The sequence below is a fragment of the Pelophylax lessonae genome, assembly GCF_965119305.1.
Source record: "Pelophylax lessonae genome assembly, chromosome: 4".
NCBI lineage: Eukaryota > Metazoa > Chordata > Amphibia > Anura > Ranidae > Pelophylax > Pelophylax lessonae.
In genome coordinates, this window is record NC_138771.1 from 213,481,702 (window position 1) to 213,507,292 (window position 25,591).

Below are 25,591 nucleotides of genomic sequence, written 5' to 3' on the forward strand. Positions count from 1 at the left end.
GGCCCTCGATCTCAGAAGCAGATCGTCCAGGTACCCCAGGACCGCAACGGCCTGGGCCCGAAGCAGGCCCAGGACCGGTGCCAACACCTTGGTAAACACCCTTGGTGCCGAAGCGAAACCAAAAGGCAACGCCACAAACTGGTAGTGGTCCTCTGCGATAGCAAACCGAAGGTACCGCTGATGACCCTCGAAAATGGGGATGTGCAGGTACGCATCCTTCAGATCTATCGAAGCCAGGAATTCTCCCGGACTCAAGGAGGCCATAACCGAACGGAGAGACTCCATTCGAAACTTTCAAACACACACGAAGCGGTTCAGCGCTTTCAGGTCCAGAATAGGACGCACTTTGCCCTCCTTCCTGGGCACAGTGAACAGATTTGAATAAAACCCCCGAAACCTGTCCCGATGAGGCACCGGGACAATCACTCCCTGAGTAAGCAGGTCCTGCACCGCCCGATGCAAATCCTGCAGACGCCCCGGAAGCAGATGGAGATTGGAGGGAAAGAATCTGTCCGCCGGCCTGGAAAGGAATTCGATCTTGTATCCTGATCGAACGATTTTCTGGACCCACCTGTCCGATATCCGGAGCAGCCAAGGTTGGAGGAAACCGCGCAAACGTCCCCCCACCCCTGAAATGGGTGAGGGCGCCCCTTCAGGCAGAGGCGGATTGTCCCGCCGAGCCGGCATTGCCGGCCTTCTGCTTACCCGCCCAGGGCTTCTTCTGGTTGCTCTGGGCCTTGAAGGGCTTGCCCTTGGATTGGTTCCGAAAGGCACGAAAGGACCCCTGATTGGATCTAGGCGCAGAACCCCGCTTGCCTCGGAGAGACTTGTTCTTCGGGTTCTGGGGCAGCATAGTGCTCTTGCCCCCCGTGACGCCTTTCACCAGGGTATCCAATGCCTCGCCAAAAAGGCGAGAGCCAGCATAGGGAAAATCAGCAAATGTTTTCCGTGAGGACTGGTCGGCCAACCAGCTCTTCAGCCATATCAGTCGCCGGTTCAGCACCGCGACACTCGAGAGGCGAGCCACCAAGGGGGCCTCATTTAAGGCTGCATCACACAAATACATGACTCCTTGGTGGATCTGGTCCACCATTTCCAGTCATGCAGGCGGCACGTCATCAGACACTAGGGTGCTTCGAAGCACCTTGATCCAATCAGCTACCGCCTGAGCCACCATAACGGACGCGAAAACTGGTTTGAGCAACGAACCCGCCACCGTATAGGAATGGCGGGCTAGAGACTCCAACCGCCGGTCCGTGGGATCCCGGAAAACCGGAGTATCCTCAGTAGGAACCAAGGTAGCCTTGTTCAGCATGGCCACAGTGTGATCTACCTGTGGAGGCACACACCATCGCGATTCCGTAGCCGGTGCAAAAGGATAAAGCAATTTGAACCGACTAGGCACCACGAATGGACGTTTTAACGTGCGCCACAGTTCATTAACAGTGTAATGTGGTGTGGGGTGCGCTAAACAACAAATAAATAATGAATATATAACATATCTATGTGTGAACCAAATCAACAAAAGTAAATATATATAACATATATCAATCTGTGAAGCCAATTAATAATGCAAATCAATTGGTGCAAACGTAAAAGTTCATAAGTGTCCATAAATGTGCTGAAAAAATATCCAATCTCCTTGTGAACAAACACCACGTGTAAATCACCAAGAATTAGCCTCTTACCAGATGGTAATAGGTATGCACTTGTTCAGTGAAACCACCGCCTTGCTTCCTCTTTAAAATCCTGAAGTGGGATGTAGAACCGCTCTACCTTTCTTTCTCCACTAGATGGCAACGAGTACCAGCAAGAAACACAGCCTCATCCTTCTTTACAAGCTCACAAAACCACCGTGTATTAAAGGAAAAAAAAGGGCTAATAGTGTATTACCCTTGAGATTTATTCAAAAAACAGTTGATAATGCACTTACAATTAGATGTCTTGTATTCAGCATAAACATAGGCATACGAATTCCTGCAAAGGCTTGCGGCCGGCTGCAGCACGGACCGCAAGTTGTGTGTGACGTGTGCGCCTCCTAATCTGACCGGTTTCTTCCCATAGGACTTCTACTGAGACAGGAGTACTCCTGTCTCAGTAGAAGTCCTATGGGAAGAAACCGGTCAGATTAGGAGGCGCACACATCACACACAACTTGCGATCCGTGCTGCAGCCGGCCGCAAGCCTTTGCAGGAATTCGTATGCCTATGTTTATGCTGAATACAAGACATCTAATTGTAAGTGCATTATCAACTGTTTTTTGAATAAATCTCAAGAGTAATACACTATTAGCCCTTTTTTTTCCCTTTAATACACGGTGGTTTTGTGAGCTTGTAAAGAAGGATGAGGCTGTGTTTCTTGCTGGTACTCGTTGCCATCTAGTGGAGAAAGCAAGGTAGAGCGGTTCTACATCCCACTTCAGGATTTTAAAGAGGAAGCAAGGCGGTGGTTTCACTGAACAAGTGCATACCTATTACCATCTGGTAAGAGGCTAATTCTTGGTGATTTACACGTGGTGTTTGTTCACAAGGAGATTGGATATTTTTTCAGCACAAGAAAATATAGTTGCACCTTATTTATTTCCGTTTGGTAAGGATGAATTTCACTCGGTGGTGGATACACGTATTATTCGGATAGAATACAATTCTACTCACCTGCAAAATATTTATGGACACTTATGAACTTTTATGTTTATGCACCAATTGATTTGCATTATTAATTGGCTTCACAGATTGATATATGTTATATATATTTACTTTTGTTGATTTGGTTCACACATAGATATATGTTATATATTCATTATTTATTTGTTGTTTAGCGCACCCCACACCACATATACATTTATCTATATTCAAAAGCACTGAATACCGGGAGCAGCTTCAACACACTATCAGCGCACCCATCCCCCCTTACAACATTAACAGTGTAATGAAATTCAGCTGGGCAGGGAAAAACCTGCGCAGACTTGCGGGTCCTGTGCGTCCCAAAAGAGGACACAACGCCTGGAGGAGTGGGCTCATCCTCTAAATGCAAGGTTTCCTTCACAGAAACAATCAACTCATCCATGGTCGCCCGTTCTTCAGGTGACCCAGGGGAGGATGTGTCAACACCCTCAATTTCAGCCTCCCCCTCAGACCCCGGAGGGTCCAGGGATGAGCGGGACCCTGAAAAGGGCACGCCCGCAGCAGCAGCAGCCATATCCCCATCTGAATCAGAAGAGAGAGACAGCCTGGGCCGTTTTCTCGCAGCCCGTTCAGACATCAGCAGTTCCATATTTGCCACTAAAGTCGCAACCACAGCAGCCAGATCAGGTCGCAGCGGAGCCACAGGAGAACTGGGGCCCCCCACTAAAGCTGGAGGAAACTTGCTTTCCTGAGAATCCATGGCTCAAGATAAGAAAAAATTAGTGTACTGTCCCCTTAAATAGCGCTGCGGAGTGCGCAGCCCACCGCTACTGTCACAGCTATGAAGACCCTCAAAAGGAGAAAGAAAACTGAGCCAGAGGCAGTATACAGAAGAAGACAGAGATACACTGCAGAGCCCGCAGAGAGTTGCTACCTGTGTCCTTGCTGCCTGAGAGGAAAAGGAAATGCTGCTGGAAGGGGCTGGCTATAAGCCAGACCTCAGGGAAAATGGCTGCCCATAGGAAATGCATTGGAGGCTACACTAAGATGGCCGCCGACATGCGGCCGAACCGATCGTTCTACAGCCCACAAAATGGTGGCGGAGGGCGCCAAAACGATCTGTATACTCGCCCCAGAGGGGCCATATCCATGTGCAGTAAAAAACATGGCGGACCGCGCAAACATACCCCCGCAGCGGTCGCCGCACAACACTCAAGTCTGTACCCCCAAACATGCACCTACGGTGACACAGGGACAGGGACCCCCAGCAAAAACATACAGATCTGCACAAAGCGAACCCCGCAGGGATTGCACAGGGAGTCACACAGGCACAGACATGGGGACACACAGCAACACAGACTGACACCCCAGACAGAGACCCCACACAGAAAAGTACTTACCTGTACCCGATGGCGTGGGTGAGCCTCTATGCATGGATAAACCTCTGTCCTCTCCTGACAGGGAGTGCCGTGAGCCAGGGACATGAGGCTGCAGCAGCGCAGATGAGTCCTGTGAGGTAGCCACCTCACGGCTGCATCCCTGCAGCGAACAGGGATGGGTCGTTCTTAATGCCAGGGCGAACCATAGCTGAACGCTCGATGGCGGGCTGGGGGTCCATCGGACCCTCTGTGCCCTGGAGAACCAGGGCGGCCAGTCCGAATCCCAGCACCGCATGATCCATCTTCATCCGAAGAATAAACTAACACTAAAGCTGACAAAAATAAACAGCTAGTAAAGTGAGAGAAAAAAACACTGACATTTAAAAAGAAAATCAAATAAAAGATTTAGGAAGGCTGAGACTGAAGCCCCAGCACAAGGGAGCCTGAACTATTCCTGATGCTAGGCAAACTAAAACTTATTACCTACAGCTATGCTACCAAACTGAGTTGGGAGTGGTGATGCAGGGGGGTATTGACCAGATGGGACAGCCCCCCTGGGTGTGTACATGCTAATGCCTTTTGTCTTTTCACTAAGTCTATATGCCTAGCTATTCCTACGGATAGGTGGACAATACCCAATTGTGATGACTTAGAGGAGGCGGCGACTGTCGGAGGATGTAAGAGAAATCTTGTTTTCTCTATCGTCCATTGACAGATGCAGCCTCATTTTCATGAGCTGTGTGGGACGTCCCAAAGTAGTATAGGCATGAGGGGTGGGAAAAACGCAACCAGAAAGTAACGTAAACTCCAAAGGCTAAGCGTAGCCAACTGGGAAACAGGAAGCTCAACCAAAACATGAGCTTACCCAAGTAAAAGACCCCTAAGAGAATAAGAAAAAAAAAACAGAAGAGAAAACAGCAGCCTGCAAAACCTTGCAGCCAAAAGGTGGCATCCGAAGAAGCCAACAAATCCACCTTGTAAAATTTGGTGTGCACAGACAACCAAGTCGCTGCCTTACCGTCTTGTACCACTGAGGCCTGATGGCAAAAAGCCCAAGAAGCACTCAGTGCTCTAGTAGAATAAGCCTTCACAGGGAAAGGAGGAACCTGACCCTTGAGTGAATAAGCCTGAACATCTGTCTACCTGATCCATCTCGAAATGGTCGCAGCGGATGCAGCCAAACCTTTGCGAGGGCCTTTCGTAAGCACAAAGAGAGAGTCCGATTTCCTAAAGGACTCAGTAACCGTCAGATAAACCCTTATCGCCCGAACAACATCCAGAGAGTGCAAGGCAATCTCCTTGGGATGTTGAGGCTTAGGACATAAGGGAAGGCAACACAATGTCTTCATTAATATGAATGTAGCAGGATTTCCAGGCATTGGGCCTGATGTGGGTCTGCCATGGTTACCGTTAACACCAACAGCACATTTAAGCCGATAACCCAAGTGTGAGATCTGAGACAATGAACAGTCCGTCATCTTTGGTTTATTTTGTTTATTTTATATGGGGATGGAAGAAAGAAATGAGTGGGATACTCCTCTGGCTCAACTAGGTACAAATCAGGACACTTTGAAGAAAAATGTCTTTCAGCGCTGTCTTGACGCCGGCTGAATGCTGACCAACGCTTGCTGGCGCTTGAAATCACTGACTTGCTGTACTGTAATGAAAACTGACTTCTGACACTCTGGTTAGCTCAAGAGTCCTTGACACTGCGCTTCCTCCAGTCCTTCCTGACTGAGGTAGCCTCTTGTAGATACTGCTACAAGTCTCAACACTAACATTGTACACTTCAGGGCCCAACCGCTGGCACCCCCTTTTACTCCTCAGGGTTAAACTCTGGCACCCCTTTATTTCTCCACTGGCTAGCTAGCTCCTGGATCCCTCTGACCTTCTCCGGAGTGGTCCCCTCTGACAGGCAGACCCCCAGGGACAGTTCACAGTACTCATGACTCAGAATGCTTTCCTGGAACTCGACCCCCACAGCTCCGCTGGTCCTCAGCACACTGGATCCTTCCTGCAGCTCAGCCCTGTATCCCCTCAGGCAAGCCGCCTGGGATACCCGATTCTTCCTGACAGGAGGAGAGACAGCCGTACACTCCCTCCTGGGACTCTGCTTCCCGCCAAAGACAACCTGTCATGTGCTCCCCACAAACTTATACCCCCTCCCAGAATGCTCTGCAGCTGAATCTGCCCTTTCAGGATGGATACAAGCCCTGGTGTGCTATTGGTCAGGTTTCCTCCACTGCCCAATAAGAGCCCTCATTGGGACACAGTGGGGAGACTCCCTAACTCAACAGGCACACCTGGAAACACATGCCAGCCTAGGTGAAAATCATGGCCATCCTGATAAGCAGACAAGGCCCACTATACTTTACCTAGCACCTACCTTGGAGGGTGCTACATCAAAATCCGACACCACCTTAGGAAAAAAGGACGATTTTGGCCAGAGGACCACTTTATCCCTGTGGACCACCAAATAAGGTGGACAGGATAGCGCTGCCAATTCAGAAACTCTGCGAACAGAAGTGATAGCCACCAGGAAGGCAACCTTCTGTGGCAAGGTAGGCAGAGAAATCCCCCTAATATTCTCAAAGGGAGGCTTTTGAAGAACAGACAAAACCAGATTGAGATCCCAGGGCGGTAACAGGGATCTCCTCAAAGGAGCCAGGTGACGCACCCCCTGGATGAAAGTGCGACTCAAGCTTTTAGTAAGCCAATGGACGTTGGAAGTAAATAGCCAAGGCCGACACCTGGCCCTTAATAGTTCCAAAACGCCAAGCGCTGCTCAACCCCTTATTGTAAAAAGGCCAAAACCCTAGCTACAGAAAACAAACGAGGGTGCAGTTGCAGCGATTCACACCAAGAAATGTACAATTTCCACGTACAATGATAGATCTTCCCGGAAGTCGACTTCCTAGCCTTCAAAAGAGTCTGAATCACAGAGTCAGAAAGACCTCTATCCTTTAACACCTTGCTTTCAGCAGCCAGGCCGTTAAAGCCAGCGACCGTAAAGTTTGGTCCTTGAGATAGTAGATCTTCCCGCAGAGGAAAACGCTATGGAGGACCCACGACCATCTTTACCAGCTCTGTGTACCAAGACCGCCGAGGCCAGTCTGGTGCCATCAGAATGACCGGAATGCCTTCCATCGCCACCCAGCGAAGAAACCGCGGCAGGAGTACGAAGAGGAAAGGCATAAATCAGCCGATACTGGCTCCAAGGAGCCACCAGAGCGTCTGTGGCGTCGGCCAGAGGATTCCAAGACCTGGCCACAAACTGCTGAACTTTCCTGTTGAGGCGGGACGCAAACAGATCCATGCCCGGGATCCCCCACCAGACACACAGGAGATGAAACACCTCTGGATGAAGGGACCATTTCCCTTGATCCAAAACCTGATGACTCCGGTAATCCGCCTGCCAATTCTCCACAACCAGAATGTGGACTGCGGAAAGAGCCGGAAAAAAATTGGCTTTCGCCCAAATCAGAATCTCGGGCACCTTCTTGGCCACCAGAGCACTCTTGGTACTCGCTTAATGATTGATGTAAGCCACACCCGGGGCATTGTCCGGCTGAATCCAAACCGGACAGCCACGTGGCCGACTCGTCCAGTGAAGCAGGCAGAGCTTGCTCGCTCTCAGCTCCAGAATATTGATCGGCAAAGAAGACTCTTCCTTCGCCCAAGTCCCCTGGGCACAGAGCTTCCCCAGCACTCCACCCCAGCCTGACAGGCTGGTGTCCGTGGTGAGCACCGTCCAAAACACCAGCAGGAAGGACTTGCCCCGGCACAGGACAGGAGACTGGAGCCACCAAGAAAGAGACGCATTTGTAAGATGGCTCAAGCAAATCTTCTGGTCCAACAACCGAGGATCTCTGTTCCATTTCGCCAGAATCTCCTTTTGCAAGAGTGAGACTGAGCAAACGGGACCGATTCGAAGGTTGATACCATCAGACCCAGGGCACGCATGCAAGCCCCCAAGGAGGACTGATCGATCTCCATCAGCAATCTGACTGCTTTTTGCAGCTTCTGAAGTTGTCCAGGGGGAAGAAAAACCCTCACCAGAGCAGAGAGTCAGCCCCAGATAAGTGACCCGTATTGAAGGCGTCAGAGCAGATTTTTTAAAATTGATCGTCCACCCGAATTCCTGAAGGGTCTGAATAGTGATAGAGACCTTGCCCAGCAGATCTAAGTGGGAGTCTGCTCGCAACAGGAGATCGTCCAGATATCCCACATATGGGATACCTTGCTTACGTAACAAGGCCAGCACTGGGGCCAGGACCTTGGTAAATACTCTGGGAGCCGAGGCCATACCAAAGGGTATCGCCACAAATTGAAAGTGCTCATCTGCCACCGCAAAGAGGAGGAATCGCTGGTGTCCCTCAAAAATGGGGACGTGAAGATGCACAACTGAGATCGATGGAGGCCAGAAAATCCCTGATTCAATGAGGACACCACTGACCGAATGGACTCCATTCGAAACTTCTGCACCCGCACAAAGCGGTTCAGAGCTTTGAGGTCCAGAATTGGGCACACCTTGCACTCTTTTCTGGGCACTGTGAACAGATTTGAATAGAAACCTTGAGAGTGTTTCCTACAGAGGAACAGGCACAATCACCCCTTGAGCCAGGAGAGCTTGCACAGCCTCCCGCAGATCCTTCAAATGCCAGGGAGACAGGTATAGATTTGACTGAAAAAACCTGTCCCCTGGCCGGGACCAGATTTCGATCTTGTACCTGGAACAAATCAGTTTGCAAACCCATTCGTCTTGAATGAAGGAAGTCCAGGGTTCCCAAAAGAAGCACAGGCGCCCACCTCTGAACCGGGTGAAGGCACCCCTTTATCCTGAAGGACTTGTCAGCAGCACCTGATGGACCGGACTTGGGTTTGCCCTAATGCTTTTTAGCCCCTCCAGAAGCTCTGAACGGCTTACCTTTTTCTTGCGCCCCGGAGGCATGAAAAAAAAAAAAAAAGCTTGTGAGCAGTAAAAGGACCCCGCTTAGTACGGGGAGTCTTACCCTTGGAGGATTGAGGAAGAAGAGTACTCTTCCAGCCAGTCAAGGCCTTGATCAAAACTCATCCAATGAGTCGCCAAACAAACGCTCTCCCATTGAAGGGAGGTCAGCTAGGGCCTTCTTAGAAGCTTGGTTAGCCGACCAGCTCTTCAGCCAAACCATGCATCTCAAGGCAATGCCCACGCCCGAGACCCTGGCCACCAGGGGAGCCGTATCCATAGACGCATTACACAGGAACACCAGAGCCAGGATCACCTGGTCTAACAGTTTCATCTGTTCTGAAGGAACAGTCTCGGGGTCCAAAGACTCCCGCAAACCCCAAATCCATTCCGTCACCATCTGTGAGACTAAAAACAGACACAAACACCGGTTTCAATATGGAACCCGCCAACACGTGAAGATGGCGGGAAAGGGATTACACCCGCCTGTCCACTGGGTCCGTAAAGACTGGTGTATCTTGCACAGGCACAAGGGTAGATTTGTTTAATCTGGAGACAGGATGGTCCACTTTAGGAGGGTCCAACGTTTGGAAACCTTTTCAGCAAAAGGATACCGGCGTTAAAAGCGTTTTGGCACCACTAACACGTGCTTAACGTGCCCCCATTGGTCATTCACAATAGCGTGAAAAGTGTCGGGACAAGGGAAAACTGTTTTCTGAGACTTCTGGGAGCCGAAAGCCACCCGCGTGCTTGCCGGTGTGGGCTCATCAGCCAATTTTAAGGTATCCCATACTGAAATAATCAGGGCTTCCACGAAAACGCATTCCCGCGCTGCAGCTGAAGACAACAGGTCCTCTTCACCATCAGACTGCGAGGACAATGACCCCTCAGGTAGGGGAGCATCCAGGGAAGCCGCTTAAGCCTCTGAATCAGAGGACACCTCCATAGATGGAGAAGGCAGCGGCTGTTTACAGCTATCAACCTTTGTTATGAATAAATCAACTTTAGACGCCAGGCTTACCAGAGTTGCTGAAATCGCGGCCATCGACTGTGATCCAGACTGTCCGGGAGTCGCACAGAGTGGATCTGAGGGTGACATCACAGTTTGGGACTCCATAGTGCAATTTGCAAAAACCGGAGAACTGTCGCTTTAAGAGCGCCGATCGTGGCACCCACCACCAAACACAGCTGTCTGCAGGGAAACCCTTTAAACCAAACTGACAGCAGAATGTGCAAGGATATGTCCGCAAGGACCCCAAAGTACTGTACCACCTCAGACAAACCCTCCTCCTGATTGCTCCAGCAGCATGGCAATACAGGAAGCAACCTCAGTCCGCAGCAGGAAACAAATGCACAGGACGTTATGTCGCCTGAGGAAAGGTCACGCTGCTCAGCATAACACAAAAGCTACACAAAAATGGTTGCCCATACAGATCAATAGGAAGTTCAGGGAAAATGGCTGCCCCATACAAGTCTATGGGGGAAAAAAATTGCATTGCCCACACTTAGGATGGCGGCGCCCACTGCGAGCCATGCAGCCAGGGACCAACACATGGAGGCCTCAGGAATCACAACAGGAACCAGCAAGCCCAAGGTACCATGTCACCCCCCCCCCCCCCCACCCCAGGGCTCCAGACACACAGCCACCACAGGGAAGAGGAGGATAGGCCACACAGCCCGGGCACCGGGCAGGCCAGGGGGATCTTTTAGGAGGCACAAATCCCATTATACCCAGGAGAGGGCCCACATTCCCCCCCCCCCCCCAAGGCCAGCAGGGGCAAAGGGGGACACATTTACTCACCATACCATGGACCGGGTGGGCTCTGCTCTGGGCAGACTGCCTCCCACCCAAAGTGGGGGTGCTGCAGCCGAGGGGTACGCTGGAAATGAGGGAGTTCCAGGTCATCGCGTCCGGGCGAGGCATCCGCTCGCAGGCTCGTCCCCATCCAGAAAAGGGACACTGTCGTGGCTAGGCCTAGGTCGGCACTATAACCTGTCTACACTCGTAGGCCTGGCTGGGGGGACCATAAGGATCTAGATTATCCAGTGCGAAGCCCCAGCCGGCATCGTTGCTCATAGATCACCAGTAAAATTCTTCCCTGAACATTAGCTAGCAAGTGAGTAAAGAAAAATAAAATATTCTAAAAAGAACAAAAACCACTGAAACTGGAGTCCCAGCAGTAAACCTAGGTCCTACTCCTTCTCTAGGCAGAAAAACTGATGTGCTGGGCTGTGTCTGTGGGGGTTATGTCTGTAGGGACAGCCCCGTAGGCGTGTATATGCTAAAACTTTGTACCAACGTACTGCCTAGACTACTCCTGCAGGTGGCAGCATAACCCACAAAGCTCATGAAGATGAGGCTGTGTCTGTCAATGGACGATAGCGAAATCAATGTTTTTTGCTAGACAATTACTTAGAACCCCCAAACATTTATTTTTTTAGCAGGGGCCCTAGAGAATAAAATAGTGGCTATTGCAACTTTTTAAATCACAAGGGATAAAATGCAATTTTTGGGGAAAAAATACACTTTAACCACTTCCCACCCATGCTATAGTGACGGCTACAGCACGGGCTCACATGGCTGGGAGGGTGTACACAGATGTCCTCCCGTGATCACGCTTCCTGTATGCCCCCTGCAGCCCGCATCTGCATGGATCTGCGATGGCCTTCAAACACAGCTTATCACAGATCGGGTAAAGAGCCAATCGCAGAGCTCTTTACCATCTGACTAGCTGTGTCCAATCATGCTGAGGAAAGGAGAACCGATAACTGGCAAATCCACACAGGGGACATCTACACTGATAATCAGGGCACTGATCCGAGTGCTGCCCCATCAGGGCCGCCTATCACCCCACCTCTGTGCAGCCTCAGCGCACATCAGTGAAGGAGAAAAATTACTTATTTAGAAAACTTAACAGTAAAGAAGGAAAATCCTATCTTGATCTAATGCTGTACACCGTAATCCTGTAAAAAAAAACAAAAAAAACAAATGGCCTTGTTAACATTGGGCCAGAACCGGATGTGACCTCATGACATGGATCCAGTCCTCCTAGGCCATAGGGGTGAGTGGAGGCCATCTTTCCTCATCTCTATGACAGCAGCCACAGGATCGGTTTTAGTCTTCCTGATCCACCAGGTAAACCCGAAAACCACCGGGAAGCGACCACTCAAGAGGCTTCTAAAAAGTGATCCAGTGGCAAATCCGACTCTCAGACCACTTTTATCAGTTAGAGAATCACCGGCTGATAAACAATACAGGGTTAAGGCACATTGCTGCAGCCATAACCCCGGTATTCCACCTGGGACATCTTGACTATGGCCCAGTAGGGAGTGGGTTAAATGGCATGTCTTTTTATTTATTTTTTTTTTTTTTTTAAGTTTTACCAGCACACCTGTCCTAGCACCAGCTATACTTGGGGGGTCATCAAGATCTCAGGACACAGGCTTCTTGAAATAAAATGCTTTATTCAACTCAAAAGGCTTGTATGCAGAAAATAAAGTCCATAACGGGGACTCAAAATGCTCCTTGTATGAGAGTCTTCTTAACATTACAGAAGTGTGCCTACATCACTAAGATAAAGTCCAAGACAACAGAGTCCATTTCAGAAAGGCACCACAGAGCCCAGCCATAGGCAGAGGTTTCTTGCCAATCTCCCAAACTCACACGTGTAACTACTAACAGTCCTCCCAGAACTCTTTCTAATAACTTTAAAAAGGTTGTAAACCTGAAGCATGAAATCTGAACATAGCACATCCTTCTATACTGTGTACTTGTCTCTATCAAAAGCTCCAAGTGTGATTTCTCTTCACTGCTCCTTTCCTCTAGTTATCTGCAGGAGTCACTCCTAACAGATTTTTGGACACCAAGACTGACAGCCACAGCTGTGCTTATTCTCTGCGCAGTGTGTGTGTGTGTGTGTGTGTGTGTGTGTGTGTGTGTGTGTGTTCTCCCTGAGCTGTTCAGTGTTTGAATTCATATCCCCTCTCCTTGCTTTGTGCTGCGGAATGATCCTGTGTGTTGGAGAAGACGGGAGGGGACAGATAGCTGCAGATAAACAGACACAATGCATAGAGGAGAATTTGTTTAATCTTTGTGTATCTGAGACTATTCGCTTCACTGGGAATATGTAAGGGTTTACAACCCTAACCCTTGTTGCATCTCTTAAAAGGTTCCTGCACCTGTTGCCCAAAACAGAGGGAATACATACCCTACCACCCAGCACGCAGTATACATATTCATGGACTACCCTGAAGCAAAAATTCATGCATTTCAGTTGTGTATGCAGCTACAGCTGTACAGATAGATACTAAATATATTGTCTAAGGGTTTTTTTACACCAGAAATTCTGCAGCAGAGACCTGCAGCAGCCACAAATATATATGCTTGTTTTCTCCAAAGACTACAAAAGCTTATCCAATCAGCTAAAAGTCGCTGGTGTGTAATTGCCACTGGCAGCTGAATTGGCTAAAAGGAGCAGTCACTAAAGTAGATTCTGTCACAAGTTACAAATTCTGCAAAAAAATCAGCCAATGAGTGAATTGACCTTCAAATCACTTGGAGCAGCAATTCCGCAACACAGATCTTTTATTGACTGCAATGAGTTTCCTAACAACATAAATACTAAACTCGGCTATCATGTAGTGGCTACAAACCACTGTCACAACATCGCCAGAACATTAAAATCCCTAGAGCATGCATGTAGCCATTGTTGTACAGTAGCCATATCTGAAAGGCACACCACTTGCAATCGCTAAAGCAAAGTATGCATGTATGATGTCTACGCTACAATGTGTGACCTCTGAGCACTACCACTGTGATCCTCTTACGTTTATCAGCGTGACGAACTTATACACCAGGAGAACCCCTAAAGTTACAGGTGAGATTGTAAAATAAGGTAAATATCCCCCCCCCCCCCCCAAAAAAAGAATTCTTGGTAAATAGCAGTACACATGGAACAGGCAGTTTAAAATCCGATCTGAACAGAGAAAGGTTTCATTTATAAATTCAATGGGATATATACATTGAGGGGAATTTGCTAAGACTGGAGGAACCAGAATCTGGAGCAGATCATTGGTGCAATGTAAACGGTTAATTCATTTTATTTTTTAAAATTTTTCTCTTTCAACTTTATCTGACTTGTTTGCAGAGCTCCCTGGTCTTCATGTTGCTTAGTGGTTTTGCAAACTCTGGGGCATTTCAGAAGAGGTGTATTGTATTTATACTGACATGTGACACTGGTTGCATACAGGTGTATCTTACGTAATCATGGGACTTCTGAAGTCAATTGGTTTGACCCAATATTGTTCGGGTGATTCATAGCAAAGGGGGTGAATACTTCTGCACTCTCAAGATTTGTCTTTGTCTTAGTTCTTGTTTGAATCACACTAAACAATTTTGCACTCTCAAAGTAGTAGTACAGTTCTGTACATCACATAGTGCAAAGTCCCCGGAAATGTATTTTCATTCTGGGTTGTAATGCAACAAAACAGGAAAACAAAGAGGGTGAATACTTTAAGGCACTGTATGGTTTTTTTTCCCTTTCGGTCTCAAAAGCCTTTTTCCCCTACTGTGGTTTTCCTTAATAAGCCTCAGTATATTTGCATAGGGATGACTTGGAATGCTATGACTTCATTCCACCTAGGTCTTGGCTGTGTAAGACAGCTTATAATAACTGCTGTATTTAACCCTTTTTCTGCTATCGACGTACAGCATACGGTGGCACACAACTTCCAGCTTACCAGGTCACTAGGCATTATGTCAGCTGCATTTCCCACATGCTACAAAGTTTATGGTCTCTTCAGCAACCATGAACTTCGATCAGAATATCTATCTGGAATGGACATCAGTGTGATCATTCATAAATACAGTACTGACACAAAAAGTGTGGAATATCCCACGATACCTTATAGGTAATATATGGCTTGTCTTGTGATGGGTGGCTGTGTTTGTGTGAACACATTTAGACAGTACTGAAATAAACATGAATGGCCATTCGTGTTTAATATTTTTTCTTTTTGTGAATGAACCGGAAGCACTCTGTACAGAGCACAATCTGTTCAATGCGTGAGTGTGGCTGCAATGGAGAAAAGAGTACTCAAAAAAAAAAATTTTAAAAAATTTAAACTATGCTATAAAAAGATTTAGTGCAAGCAAAATAAGCATAGGATCATTTATTTCATCATCCATTATAGGTTAACCAACCTGCACTTGCTGATCCCAGTATTTTGAAGACTGATATACCCGTCCCCCTGTTTGCAAGGGTAATGGAATTTGAATATTCCCGTTCATGTTTAGTATTGACATAGGAAACCCAGATGTGCCAGCATTATGTGTCGTTTTATCAGAGATGTTCTTTTTTGCTTCAAAAGTCTCTTTGCATTCTTCCAATTTAATGTTGCTTGGATTCATTGGAATTTCTCCCATCTGTACTAATCCACAGTTATCCTGAGGAACAGAATTATTTATTAAAGTTTGAGACTCCGGGCAAGTAGCATGGGCAGAAAATATTGCCCAAGACTCCACATTAGGCAACTGTCCAGCAGTCGAAGAACTCGCAGGTACTAGTCCATACAACTGACTACTATCTACAGTTAGCAGCTCTTGGCGAAGAGGAATGTAGGCTTGTTGCTGGCTCTGCACAGGCAGTGCAAGGACTGCAGCAGGAGCATTTTGTATGGATGTGTGATTAACAGTGTAGCCATCTTCAATTGGCAAATCAAATTTTCTTTTTTTTACTGGTTGAGACAATCCTGATGAACATGACCTCCTATCCTGTGAGGTTGATGTAGCATTTTGTCCATCAGAAACAGTCTGTACATCAACCTGCTGCTGCAAAGTCTTATTTGTCTGGCCTTGCTGAACATCAATATTGTGGCTCTGTCGCAACTGCACATGGTGCATTGGGAGGTGATGCTGATCAAGCGGAACTCCAGGACTTACTGTAGGATGCTGTAAAGGGGATGCAATGGGCCTAGCAAGCTCCAACAAAGACCCAGCCACATCTGCACTATCCATGTAGAAGAAATGGTTCCTTTGTTGATAGACAGAAATCGGAGAGTGTACAAACTGCTGCATTTCCTCAGCTCCCTTTCCATTGAGTGAATCTAAGAATTCCTTCATGCGGTGTGGGGGTATGGTCTGGGCTTTCATTCTTAAGTAATCTTCATATGGAATGGAGTTTTCTAAAGAATGGTTCATGGTTCTGGCTATTAGAAACAAAATATATAAAATCAGCATACAGAGAACACTGATCAATTAAACATCACACAAGCAAAACAAAAAAATGTATTTAAAAAAAAAAAAAAAAAAAGTAAAAGACCCTATACACAGTGGGGAAATTATTTGATCCCCTGCAGATTTTGTAAGTTTGCCCACTTGCAAAGAAATAATGGGTCTAAAATTTTTTATCATAGGTGTATTTTAAAACTTGCAAAGAAATGAAGAGTCTAATTTTTATCATAGGTGTATTTCAAATGATAGAGACAGAAAATTAACATCTTACAAATGTTAGAAATTGAGTTGCAGTTCATTGAGTAAAATAAGTATTTGATGCCCTACTAACCAACAATAATTCTGGCTCCCACAGCCTGGCTACAGTATGTCCTCATGTGGTACACAGATTAGTCCTGTCAATTTAAGAAGGTGCTCCTAACTACAAATCATTATGTGTATAAAAGACACCTGTACACATTTGTACACGCTTTCTTCCATTCAAACTTCACCATCATGGGCAAGACCAAAGAGCTGTCAAAGGACGTCAGGGACAAGATTGCAGACCTGCACAAGGCTGGAATGGGCTACAAGATCATCAGAAAGAAGCTTGGTGAGAAGGAGACAACTGTTGGGAGAGATTATTCGCAAATGGAAGAAATACAAAATAACCATCAACCGTCCTTGGTCTGGAGCCCCATGCAAGATGTTGCCTCATGGAGTAAGGATGATCATGAGAAAAGTGAGGGATGAGCACAGAACTATATGGGAGGAGCTTGTGAATGATCTCCAGGCAGTTGGGACCACAGTCACCAAACCATTGGTAACACGATACGCCACCATGGAATGAAATCCTGCAGTGCCCACAAGGTCACCCCCTCCTGAAAGAACATGTACAGGCCCATCTGAAGTCTGCCAATGGACATCTAAATGATTGAGAGAAGGATTGGGAGGAAGTGCTGTGGTCAGAGAAGAGCAAGATTGAGCTCTTTGGCATTTACCCGATTTGCCATGTTTGGAGGAAGAAAAAATGGTGACTATGACCCTAAGGGCTCATGTACACACAGACAAGGTTGACCGCCGGCCGCTGGAAAACTCCAAACGTGGCAGTCAAAACTTCCCTATCCCGAACGGGATTCTTCCACTTTCAGGAGAGGGAGATTGAGCCTCCCCTAACCGCAGCAGCTTCTAAACTCTAGTAAAAGCCTATGTGTACATAGACAAATAGGCTTTTTAGGGAGTTAAGTTTGGGAGCTTTGACAAAAAAAAAAAAAAAAAAAACAATGCTGAAAGCTCCTAAATTAATTTAAAATTTAGAAGCTGTAGTGTACAGGAGCCTTAAGAACAACATGGATGGGTCTCCCAGCATGACAATGACCCAAAACATACAAGGCAACAAAGGAGTGGCTCAAGTAGAAGCACAATAAAGGTCAAGGAGTGGCCAAGCTAGTCTCGAGACCTTAATCCTATAAAACATTTATGGAGGGAGCTGAAACTTCGAGTTGCCAAGCGACAGCCAAGAAACCTTAAGGATTTAGAGAAGCCCTGTAAAGAAGAGTGGAACAAAATCCCTCCTGAGATGTGTGCAAACCTGGTAACCAACTACAAGAAACATTTTACCCTCTGTGCTTGCCAAGAGGGGTTTCTCCACAAAGGGCAGCTGTACTGGGAGAGAAGATGGCCGAAAAGTTAGAGGGGCTTTTTAACTGGGTGATGGGGGGGGGGGGTAGCAAGGTTCAGTGGGCAATAATGGGAGCATTAGCAGAAGGGTTACCAGGGTGCATTCCATACAGACATTTTGGGATCGAACTAAGTCATTTTGAGCCTTCAGATCCAAGATTGGGTGTATTCACCTATTGCTTTTAGAACCGTGAAAAGGTTAGCATTAAATCCTTGGATCCTTTTCAAAATAGCAATTGGGGTGAAAACCTCTTGCTCCAGAATAACCACCAAAGCTGCTAATCTGAGAGATGACTGAGACTGGAATGTTGAAAGAGTGAGGTGCGGGTTGGAAGCAGACCTCTCACTTGTAGCCTGTTACAACCACCTCTCGTACCCACGCCTTTGAGTTGCGGTCTGTCTTAATGTCTGCAAAAAGTAAGCGACTTCCTCTACTTTGGAAAGTGGGGAGACCCCTTCAGACTGAAGAGGACTTGTCCGCAGGTTTGGGGGGGGTTTAAGGGACCTAGGGCTTGCAGTGCAGTAACCAATGGAATTCTTCTCAGAGGAGGGGTGATTCTTCTCAGCTAATAATGGGTAGACGAGTACGCTCATCCCCCCTATCCTCCTTGATGGGGAGGGGGGGGGGGTTTGAGGGGTCCAAGGGAGCTCCAAAGCTACATTTACCCCTGAAGAGCATGTGCAGCAAATGCGTTCAACATGCCCACTCCGCAGCCCCACATTTCAACCACAGAGTTCTCTACATTTACACTAATAGGAGACCTATATGGGAGACATCCACTAAACATCTACACACAACTTCAGGGCTGTCAGCATAAACTCTAAACACTCCACAAATGAGGGTTTAGTGAGGAGTAAAGCTGGATACCTTGCCACAAGTTTAGTCTATTTCCCTAATGCTTGTCAGACTATTATTGGCCATGGCAGGTTCTAATGAAAGGGCCTGCCAGGGAAGATGGGATTTTTGACTTACCGCAAAATCCATTGCTCTAATGTTCATTGACGGACACAGCTCCTGATCTTCATAACCATTGGGTTATACTGCCCCCTACAGGAGTAGGACACTAGGCAGAAAAAGAACTGGACTATGCCTATGGGCAGTTCCAGAAGGTATACTCCCTCTCTCTGCTATAGGTACTCAGTTTTGTTACAAGCAGTGTCAGAAGTATTACAACTCCATAGAGGGGTGGGTGCTGTGTCCATCAATGAACATCAGAGAAATGGATTTTACGGTAAGTCAAAAATTGAGAAAATTTTCTCTTTCTTTCATTGACAGACACAGCTCCTGATCTTCATAACCATTGGGACGTCCCAAAGCAGTGTCAAACATGAGGGGTGGGAACAGCAAAATTTCCCAAGGCTAAACCGTAGCCAACCAGGCAACAGGAGCTCAACTAAAACAACTGGAGCCCACCTAAAAAAAACAATACACCCTCAAAAAGGATCAGGTCCAACAGCAGCCTGCAAAACCTTGCGGCCAAAAGAAGCATCCGCAGATGCCAACACATCCACTTTATAGAACTTAGTGAACCGGCGACCAGGTGGCCGCTTTGCAAACCTGCGTCACTGACGCCTGATGACGAAAGACCCAGGAGGCACTGAGTGCCCGAGTAGAGTGACAGGGAAAGGAGGAACCTGACCCCAGATGGAATAGGCCTAAACCACCGTCTGTCTGATCCATCTGGAAATGGTTGCAGAGGAAGCAGACAAACCTTTCCGAGGCCCATCCATGAGCACAAATAGTGAGTCTGACTTCCTAAAAAAGACCCCGTAGCTCCCAGGTACACCCTAATTGCCCAGACCACACCACATCCAAGGCATGCAAGACAGGATGCCTTGGATCCTTAGGATGTTTTTTTGCCTGGGACACAGGGAAGGCAACACGTCTTCATTCAAATGAAAATCAGAGACAACATTTGAAAGGAACGACGTACAGGGGCGATGAACCTTATCACTGTGAACCACCAAGTAAAGTGAACAACAACCAATTCCAACAACCTGCATGCAGAGGTGAAAGCCAACAAAAAGGCCACCTTCTGGGACAGCGTAAGCAGGGGAATCTCCCAAAGATTCTCAACAAGAGGCTTCTGGAGGACAGAGCACCAAATCAAGGTCACAAGACAGCAACAGAGACCGCACTGGAGTTGTCAAGTGCCTTATTCCCTGAAGAAAATTACGCACCAGGGAGTATGTGGTCAAAGGCCATTGAAATAAGACCACTAAGGTCGACATGACCCTTGAGAGTACTTAAGGCCAGTTTCTGCACATCCCCACGTTGAAGGAAGGTCAAGATCCGAGCCAACGAACAAGAGCGAAGATGAACCCCAAGAGACTCACACCACGCAATGTAGTTCTTCCACGTACCAAGGAAGATCTACCTAGAAGTAGGTTTCCTGGCTTTTAACAGCATTGGAAACACCGACTCATGACTGTAAAGCAGGATGGAAGATAGGTCCTTGGGATAACAGATCCTCCCAGAGAGGAAGCTTCCAAGGAACGTCGGCGACCAGCCGCACCAGATCAGCATACCAAGCCCGGCAAGGCCAGTCCAGGGCCATTAAGATGACCGGAATCCCTTCCGCTTCAATCCTGCGTAGAAGTCTTGGCAGAAGCTTGAGAGGAGGAAAGGCAAAAATCAGACAATACTGACCCCACGGGACACCAGCGCATTTGTGGCATCCACCAGAGGATCCCGTGACTGAGCCACAAACCTCTGCACCTTTCTGTTGAGCCAGGAAGCCAACAGATCCACCTCAGGGATGCCCTACCAGAGACACAACTGATGAAATCCCTCTGTGTGACGAGACCAGTCTCGCCACATTGCATTGGAGGAGCCTGGTTGCCCGCCTGCTGCCTTTGGACTATGGACCAGACTTTAAAAGACTTTGACTCCCTGGCAATTAAACTGTATTCGTGGGGTCTGAGTGCCATTCACCTAATAATGTGCACTCAGACCTGAGCTATCTGGGGATATGTAACATGTCTATGTTTAGTGTATAAAAAGTAACTTTATATATTTTAAAGCAGAATACTGTATTTGGGTCCCCATGCGTGTAATGGAGTCTCGCTGTGAAAACTAGTTCTAGCTGCAGAGAGAGAGAGGGGGGGATTGTTTCCAGCAGCCCCCTCCTGAGGAATGTCTACTGATTAACTGAGACTATTGATAAACATGTTAATGAGCTCACCTGGCTGTCTACTAAGGGAGGAAGCCAGGATGCATTGTGGGGATGTTTTGCTTCTGGGAGTCTGTAATGTGATACATGTCTGTTTGTGTTACAGTCTTCCATCTGGTCCTCTAGGGGAGTGTCCACCAGGTGGGAGACCTGCATAAATACAGGGGCAGGGAGCCCTCAATAAACATTCCACTGTTTGACCTTCCACACGGAGCTTTGTCTCGTCCTTGGGGGGATTCACTGTATGCTGTTGGAGACCGATTGCTAGGAATGTAAGCTGATGTATGCTTCTCCTGTTCGTCTGCTAGCAACTATTCGTGAGGTTCCAGGTTGGAGTGCTATATTGTATCCAGTTCGGGAGTGTGATCTCCTGCAAGTAGCTGTGCCTGTTCTCTCAGAAAGGGGCATATCGCCTAAACGGATTTTAACCCCTTGTCTGCTGAAACGGTCCGTTACATTTGGTGGCAAGCGGCGTGATCGTTCCTACAGCCAGAAGGACAGCTACAGGAGACACCATTGCTCTGGATTTTACAATTGAGGGCAACGCATGTCCCAGTACAGCGACCCTGACAGCACCAGCATGGAACCAGCAGTGGAGTTCGATGAGGGTGCCATGGATGACCGAGATGCAGTCCGTAAAGGCATCTGGTACCAGGCACTGGGCATTGTGGAGTACCAGCGGGGTGAGAGACTCCCCAAGGAAGACCAGCGGTTGCAGAAGCGTGTAGCCCTGCGGATGCCCTTCCTGGGGGAGCAGCCCCGGGAGGAATGGGTAAAAGAATTGGAGCTCCGGGTATGGCAGGAGATGTGGCTGGAGGATGCCTACCAGGCGCTGTGGTGGTGTGTTGCACAGTACCTGCCCTGGACAGCCGAGCATGACAAGCCAGAGGGAGAGGAGTTTGATGGTCCTGGCTTGTTATGGGAGTCTTTTTCAGAGCTGGAATTTGGGAGCCCTACACAAGCCCGGTTCAATGATCTCTTGGAGTGGAGGGAGAGCAGGTATGACTGGGACGACGCTCACGAAATTGAGCAAGACCTGGTCCACCTGGTGACCCGGGAGATGGAGCTAGAACAGGGCTACCAGCAGCTGTTCCAATACTATGAGAAGGCTCAGCAGGAGAGCAGCAGGACAGACCCAGAGCCAGACCCATTCAGAGGGGATGACATGGTAAAGTTTTACTGGGAAGAACCCCAGGTGGCCGGTAGAGATGGGACCGAGGTCTCTCCACCGGTCCTGCAGGGAATTGGGAGCCCAGTCTCCATTCCCCAGCGGCAGTGTAAAGTGCAGGGAGAGGAGAGCAGCGTCCTCCCTCCCCAGCGGCTGGCTGAGTTACAGGGGGCAGAGGTAGTTGTTCCTGCCCCCCAGCAGCAGAGTGATATGCCAGGAAGGCAGTGTGAAGTGCAGGGAGAGGAGAGCAGTGTCCTCCCTCCCCAGCGGCAGCATGATTTGTTGGGAATTGGGAGCCCAGTCTCCATCCCACAGCAGCAGAGTGTCCTGCAGGAAACAGAGAGCCTAGTCTCCTTTCCCCAGCAACAGGACACTGTATTGGGAGCAGAGACAGACGGTCTCCCTCCCCAGGGGCTGGAAGTATATTTGGGAGAGGAGCTTGTTACCCCCTCTCCCCATGGACAGTTTGATTTGTTGGGAATTGGGAGCCCAGTCTCCATCCCACAGCAGCAGCTTAACGTACCAGGGGGAGACAGTAAGCCCCCCAACAGTGCAGATGGGACTGTGGTCTCTGCACTCACAGCACAGGGGGTAGGGACAGTCGGTCCTGACCCCCAGCAACAGGGCTGTTTAGCCAAAGGGAAGACAGTCGGTCTTCCCCCACAGCAGCATGGTGGTGTATCTAAAGGGGAGACAGGCGGTCTCCCCCTCCAACAACCCGTCTCCAACCAGGCTACTTCTGTGGTAGCGCTGGCACCAGGGCAGAGTACCGCTGGTCTCTGCCCACTCAGCAACCCACCAAGGCAGTCTACCAGTCCCCCACACAGCCAAGGTGAGGCACCTGGACATGGACAAATTTCTCTTCTACCCAGGTGTAGTAGCCAGTTCTTTTGGGTGGGCTGTACTGCTGTTTCTGTTTTGTGGGTGGACTGCTGGACTAACAAGGGCACTGACCGGCAGGAGGTCAGGTACCCTGTTAGTCTTTTTGAAAAGGGGGAGAGATGTGACGAGACCAGTCTCGCCACATTGCATTGGAGGAGCCTGGTTGCCCGCCTGCTGCCTTTGGACTATGGACCAGACTTTAAAAGACTTTGACTCCCTGGCAATTAAATTGTATTCGTGGGGTCTGAGTGCCATTCACCTAATAATGTGCACTCAGACCTGAGCTATCTGGGGATATGTAACATGTCTATGTTTAGTGTATAAAAAGTAACTTTATATATTTTAAAGCAGAATACTGTATTTGGGTCCCCATGCGTGTAATGGAGTCTCGCTGTGAAAACTAGTTCTAGCTGCAGAGAGAGAGAGGGGGGGATTGTTTCCAGCAGCCCCCTCCTGAGGAATGTCTACTGATTAACTGAGACTATTGATAAACATGTTAATGAGCTCACCTGGCTGTCTACTAAGGGAGGAAGCCAGGATGCATTGTGGGGATGTTTTGCTTCTGGGAGTCTGTAATGTGATACATGTCTGTTTGTGTTACAGTCTTCCATCTGGTCCTCTAGGGGAGTGTCCACCAGGTGGGAGACCTGCATAAATACAGGGGCAGGGAGCCCTCAATAAACATTCCACTGTTTGACCTTCCACACGGAGCTTTGTCTCGTCCTTGGGGGGATTCACTGTATGCTGTTGGAGACCGATTGCTAGGAATGTAAGCTGATGTATGCTTCTCCTGTTCGTCTGCTAGCAACTATTCGTGAGGTTCCAGGTTGGAGTGCTATATTGTATCCAGTTCGGGAGTGTGATCTCCTGCAAGTAGCTGTGCCTGTTCTCTCAGAAAGGGGCATATCGCCTAAACGGATTTTAACCCCATGTCTGCTGAAACGGTCCGTTACACTCTGGATGAAGGGACCACTCCCCTTGGTCCAACGCCTGCCAGTTTTGAACCCAGAGAATGTATACGGTGGAGAGGGCTGGAACAAACCATTCTGCCTACCCTAGAATGCGGGCTACCTCTTGAGCTGCCAGGACACTTCTTGTGTCCCCCTGGTGACTGACATATGCCACGGCCGTGTCTGATTAAATACGCACTGGACACCCCTAAAGATGATCTGTCCAATGTTCCAGGCACAGTCTGATCACTCGTAGTTCCAAGACATTGATCAGAAGTCTGGACTCTTTCAGTGTCCAGATCCCCTGAGCAGAATATTTGCAGAGGATGCCTCCCCAGCCAGACAGGCTGGCATCCATCGTGACCACTGTCCAATACAAGGTGAGGAACCAGAGACTGCAGATTCTTGTCGCATTTGGCTACAATCTCCCATGCAGAGACCTCGTATAGAACTGTGTAAACGGAACTGCCTCAAAAAGGTAGACACCATCAGGCCCAGCACCCGCATGCAAGTCCTGGAGGGATGACCATCTGCTGGATGGCAGGAGATGAATTGCAGCCTGTAGTTTCTGGAGTTTGTTCAGAGGAAGGAGCACTCTGGCTTAGGCCGAATCCAGAGTCAGACAAAGATAGCCCAGCTTGTGGACAAAACTAGAGCAGACTGCTGAACATTCAGAATTCAGCCAAACTCCCTCAAGCTCGTATGGTGATTTCCAGGTTTTCCACCAGAGCAGTAGGAGACCGCGAACCTCCATTGGCATAACATGAAAGGACTGGGGCAAACACTTTTGTGAAGACCCAAGGAGCGGAGGCGAGACGAAAAGGTAACACCACAAACTGAAAATGCTCCTCTCCCCACAGCAAAGCGGAGGAAGTGCTGAAGACTGACACATATTGGAATGTGAAGGTAAGCGTCCTCGATGTCGAAGGCAAGAAAATCCCCATGATGCAGGGAAGCCAACACCATGCAAACAGACTCCATTCCGAACTTCTGCACCCACACAAAGCAGTTCAGTGCCTTGAGGTCCAGAATTGGATGCACCTGCCTTCTTTACTGGGGACTTTAAACAGGTTTGAGTAAAACCCCTGAAAACTTTCCGAAGTCGGAATCGAGACTATCACCCCGTAGAGAAAAGGTCTTATAGAAGTATTTGCTGCCTCTTCTTAATAAAATTGACAAGTTAAATATAGGTTTCTAAGAATTCATCATACCTTACTCTGACATTGATCATCAAGATAATCACTGTCCTCATGTCCACAATTATCAAGGAAGTCACCAGCTGAGAGATCACTTGCTTTGTTGATAGTACTGGGATTCTAAAATGAAAAAATATATATATTAAAAAAAAAAAAAAAACAACAACAATCAACCCAACATATCTCAGTAGTAGTTTTTTTTTTTTTTTAAAAGTGATTTTTTTTTTTTGGCCCATGTTTTACAGTAAAAAGATGATCTGTAAGTTCACACTAGGAGTTCTAGAAATGCATAACATCTGCATCCTATGGCATGATTTTAGTGAAGTTGTACTTTGCCAATAAAAGGTCAAAGTACTAGTTTTGCTCCTTCAACCTTTTTGC

The 25,591-nt window shown here is 48.1% G+C and overlaps 1 protein-coding gene across 2 annotated transcripts in view; it reads right to left on the reverse strand.

Annotated features, from left to right (window-relative positions):
* LOC309553655 (transcriptional regulator QRICH1-like) overlaps positions 1–25,591 on the reverse strand; it is an 88,658-nt gene that overhangs the window by 39,204 nt on the left and 23,863 nt on the right. For both annotated transcript variants that reach the window (XM_082254956.1, XM_082254955.1), the window contains exons 2-3: positions 25,226–25,330; positions 15,154–16,157 (exon numbers count right to left, since the gene is read on the reverse strand). In XM_082254956.1, coding sequence (XP_082111082.1) covers positions 15,154–16,149 — 996 coding nt within the window. In that variant the 5' untranslated portion in view covers positions 16,150–16,157; positions 25,226–25,330. The remainder of the gene's footprint in view (positions 1–15,153; positions 16,158–25,225; positions 25,331–25,591) is intronic.